This window comes from Pygoscelis adeliae, unplaced genomic scaffold, assembly GCF_000699105.1.
Source record: "Pygoscelis adeliae isolate BGI_AS28 unplaced genomic scaffold, ASM69910v1 Scaffold302, whole genome shotgun sequence".
Taxonomy (NCBI): Eukaryota; Metazoa; Chordata; class Aves; order Sphenisciformes; family Spheniscidae; genus Pygoscelis; species Pygoscelis adeliae.
The window spans coordinates 1389116-1394013 of record NW_008824372.1 but is presented as its reverse complement, the minus strand read 5'-3'; the positions used below and the strand labels follow the sequence as shown (position 1 = coordinate 1394013).

The window sequence follows — 4898 nt, the reverse complement described above, 5'->3', positions numbered from 1 at the left end:
TTTATTTTTCTTAAACATATTTTATCAATAGGAGTTCTTTAATGACCAAAAATTTCTAGTATAGCATTCATGCACCTGCTTTAACAATTCTAATGGAACAGGCTTTTATGTCAATTACTTCCTTACCTCTGTCAGTGCCTTGCACTTTGTATAAATACTCGAGCCATGGGTTTGGCTGAAGAATGAAAACCAAATGATATCAGAAATATTATGAGCTATTGCATTCCAGTGACAAACAATATGTAATCAAATTGCTTTTATGCTAGAATGCCTCTAAGTAAAAAAAATAAGATACACAGGCCGGGCTGATGTTATTACTAAACTAGTCCATGGTAGGGTCTTGTGAGCAGTTGATAATTTGACTCTTATGACTAGCCCGGCTAAATGACGGTGTTATTTAAAATGCTCACAATCACTGCCACATTGGTTAAAAAGACAAGATGGAACCAGCAAGACCTGTAACAGTGCTGTCAGACTGTGGCAAGAGGATCAAATGTAACATCAGGTGTGACTCAGTGGTCTGTAAAAACAAAACCTTGTCAGCTATTTGTGAGAGATGTTTTTAAGTGCTTCTCATCTTAGAGAGGAAGTTCCTAAGTTTTTAAACCTGATGTATGGGGAAAAAAAAGGTATTTCATGATTTGTCAACAGGAAAATCAACACTTAGATGGTATGTGAGAGCTAAAATTAGCTAAGCAGTTACAGAATTCATATCACAAGAAAATCTATCCACATTGCAAGAAGAGAGCTGTGGGAGGAACAGGGGAGGCAGCTGCGTGAACAGGGTTCTGCATTGGACTTTTTATTTGTGTTCAGTCCCTTCTTCTCCCAGACTTCTTGCATAACTTTGGACAACTCAATTTCATCTGCAAAATGGAAGTAGAATTTCCTTTGTTATCTTGTCTAGGGAAAGTATAAGATTTCAAGCATGGATTGCCTCTTGCTATACATTAGGCAAGAGGCAGTCATTATTTTAAAAATAAAGTATTTCCTACTCTTGGTGGCTGTGCAAAGAGTAGTCAGCTACTGTTGGCAGAATGAAATGATAGCATTAAGTTGTGAAGCTAGATCCAAGTAATGCACTTTGGTACTAAAAATCAGATGCTACAGTGCCTAACTGGGAGACAGCTGTCTGGTGCGGAATCCAAAAGTCCCTGCTGTCTGGCCTCTGTTCTACGAATGAGGCATTTGCCACCTCAGGAGGGGATCGAGAGCAGCTGGCCTGCTGTGCAAGGACAGCACCTGTGCTTAAATGAAATGCTAAAGCTAAAGAACTGAAGCAGGGTTTGTAAAATTCCTGTCTTAGGACTCACATACCTCAAGGATTCAAGGAAATGCCACCTTCTACTTGGGATTCTGTGGGTAATAGCACAGAGTCTTCCAAAGAATTAAGTTTCACTTTTAAAACACAAACTGATGAGGAAAAGGTGGTAGAGAGACTGTGTAGATATGTGACTGCAGATGACAGCACATAGTTGAAGGATGGTCTCTACCCTGACAATTGTTTCTGCATTTTTATGCAATTTAAGTTGAACAGCCATTGAGGAACAATCCAATGTTCCCTGCTTTGGGTGTACCCTCAACAGTCAGGCTGTCCAGGGACTGACAGATCCTCGATTCATTCCTACACAGTAACAAATCACCCTCAAGTCAATCTTCGAAAGAATGGACAGAAAATGTCCCTTAGAAAATAGGCTGAACCACAGCAAGTTAACACAAAGCATCCACAACTAATTGTTGCCCATCAGGAGCTGCTCTTTGGCTAAGGATTTAAGTTGCCTTGGAATTCAGTAAGTGTAACTAAAAGTTAAGCAAAGACAGGGTACTCCTATGAGCGATGAGATCATGAGGTAGTTCTATGAGCGATGAGATCATGAGGTAGTTTTCACATGTTTGTTTTGGCAGTATGCTCTTCTGTCTGCTAACATGCAGGAATCCAAGGAATCTGATCCATTAGCAGTGATGAACATTGTACTAGGAAAGCGTCACTGACTGGCTGTATACTGGAAGAAGTCACAGACTAATGGAATAAATTTAAATTATTCCAATAAGATAATAATAATGTAATTATTCTAATAACCGAAGAGATCACAGACCCCACATAAATCAGAAATATACAGAACGTTTGTGATATGTACAGATCTGTTAAACCCAAGACGTACTACCTACTACATTAAAAGAAAAACTACGGAGTCAAGCAGGCCAGTTTTCTGCAACTGGCTGGCAGTACGGCCACATAAATCATAACGCGCAGCATCACAAGGACATCAGGAAAGAAATTCCTCTCGGGTACCTGCAGGACCCCACCTGCAGGAGCACAGCACGGCACCCTCGAACCTAAGGGCTCCCCAGGAGCTGGGTGACTCCTGAGGCCTGCACAGGCTCACTTGTCTCTGAAAGAGATCTGCAAAAGGTGGTAAAAGCAGAAATTGTAACGTAGCTACGTTCACGCACAGACGCTGCCTAAAGTTGTGGTAACAGTTTAGTGTTGGCCACAACGCAGGAACAGGGGGCTGAGCAGTTTAGAAACTCAATGTGAAAGTATCTGATCAACTAGAATGACTTCCAGGAGTGTTGCAGGAATACACGCAGACAGGCACAAGCACTGTAAAGTTATCTGACAGAGTAAAAAAGTTAGCATGGATTTACATTTTTATGTCAAAGGTCACTTCATACACTTCAAATACGTAAGAAAAACAAGTCTACAAAAAGGGGAGACATTTAATACTTACAGAATACGTTGATATTCTCAGTTTCACAGCTGCATTTCTTAGAATGTATAACTGGAAAGAAACGTATGCCACAGAAATAACCTGCTACAATCTCCTACCAATCTGCTTCTAACATTGAACAGCACTACATCTGTTACTTGGTGGACAATCCGTGCATCTGCTAAAAGCAATGTTCCTCTGAATTACGTGTGCACATTCACACAAATACACGTTCTAACTGAGGTATGGGGGAAACAGAACACAGGTAAAGAAATGTTTTCTCTGCTTATCTCGCCTGTAATAAAGCATGGGTCTGTTTGTGAGCTGGATCTAGCAATAGGCCCGTAGGAGCTGAAACAGTCTGCTGTCTGCTCGTGACGAGACGGCAACTTGAGTGGTCCACGCTCCCTGAAAAGGCCCCCCACTACGACCCGAACTACTGCACTGCGATGGGCAAAGGTAGGACTCAAAGCATCTACCTTCTACGAACGCTACCTGATACGCCTGTACAGGAAGCTGGGGAAGCAGCTGTGGAGGAGAAAAGTGTCCCAAACCCAGGATCCAGTCTGCATGGCCGACTAGGTTGGATCACCTTGGGATCAACTAGGCAAGAATCCAATCATGAAGGACAAATAAGGCATTCAAGGTATGATCTGTGTAAAAACATGTCAGCCTCAGAGCGCATATGACATGGGTTTATAAACGCAAAGGTAAGAGGCAGAAAAAATCCCAAGCATTTACACATCATCTTTCCACCAATGTAATGTTTCAGGTCAGGTCCTCAGAGGGTGGTGATGGAAACCCTCACATACACGCACACACCCACGCGCTTTGCGATTCACGGGCAAATCTAGGCTGAGTGTGAAAGAGTGGAATTCCATCGAAAACAAATTATTCAAGCAAAACTGGTGTTGGTCTGCCACTTGCAATCATTAGAGTCTGGATGAAATGAATCCTTGCTACAATTTACTTTCCAATACAACGGAAGTTAATCTGTATGCATGTTCTCCAGACAGATGCCCTGATCTTATGTCCCTGTGCAGTGTTCTGAGATAGCCCAAATAAAACTGCTGAGCTTCACCCAGGCAAGGCCTCTAGAGACATCGGTTTGCAGTACACATCACGGAGAACAGACCTGAACCACCAGGAACCCGGTGTGCTTCTACGTGCTGTTTAGTCTTTTGGATCTGACTTGCCGTCATCAATTTAACCGAGTTTGTGTTTCAGAACTTAAAATACAGACATCAGTTCTCGGCACGCTTCGCGGCGACTATCCCTGGTTCAACTCAGCGGTTTGCTATTTAAAGAGCCTGGAGCGAGTAATCGTCTTATTCCAGAATTCCGTTCCTCAACGTTTCACTTCTCTCCAGAGACAGCCGCTGAAGATCCTTCCTAATATCAGGATGATCCTCCAGCTCTTCATATAGTGATCGAACAATGTCCAGTTTCCTGTAGTCCATCGGTTTGACCAGACTGCGAACAACCTGGAGACATCTCTCTTTCAGAGTGAACACTGAGGTTAAAAACAAACACACACACACACACGACCTCGTCAGAAGGGCTCTCGTTAGCTGCTGCCTCAGACACAGACAGTACTTCTCCAGGTATGCGGATACGGAACATAACGCGTAGCAGCATTATTCACAACACACTAAATTCACGTGAAAGAGGGGAAGAGAACTACTTGTTTCCTGTCGTGAGGCACGCTTCAAAACCCATCAGAGACACCTATGAGAGCTCTGTCAATAGCTCTAACCGGTGCAGTGGGGTGACACAGCTCCATCTAGAAACCCTCACGATCTCCTCCTGCTTTTGAGCTAGATTTTATTATTTGAGTACCTGATTTCTCGCTAGGTCCTTACACCGAAGGGCAAAGAGATCAAGTGCAAAGCTCTCCAGTTTCCACGACACAGGCAGTCCTGTTCTCTTTACCTGGCAGCGTGATGTCTGCTTTGTTCACGTTGGGAGCCGCGATAAACAGCTCCTGCTGGTTGACAAGGAGTCCATCGTTTGTCCCCGCATCCCGGAACAGCCAGAGGTGACCTGGGGGAGAAGAAGGTGCAAACCGCGTGCTGGGGGAAGAAGAAGGGGGAACCCGCAGCCGTTACCGCGCTTTTTAACGAGCAGTTTTCAGGGGCACCCGTGAGGAACCCGTCTGCTCTCCAGCCGAGCTCTCCTTTAGAGGCC

At 43.9% G+C, this 4898-nt stretch overlaps 1 protein-coding gene across 1 annotated transcript in view; it reads right to left on the bottom strand.

Moving 5' to 3' along the window:
- Positions 1 to 2637: 2637 nt before the first annotated feature.
- VHL (von Hippel-Lindau tumor suppressor, E3 ubiquitin protein ligase) overlaps positions 2638 to 4898 on the bottom strand; it is a 4357-nt gene continuing 2096 nt past the window's right edge. The window contains exons 2-3 of the mRNA XM_009320112.1: positions 4644 to 4754; positions 2638 to 4224 (exon numbers count right to left, since the gene is read on the bottom strand). Of these exons, the coding sequence (XP_009318387.1) occupies positions 4040 to 4224; positions 4644 to 4754 (296 nt within the window). The 3' untranslated portion in view covers positions 2638 to 4039. The remainder of the gene's footprint in view (positions 4225 to 4643; positions 4755 to 4898) is intronic.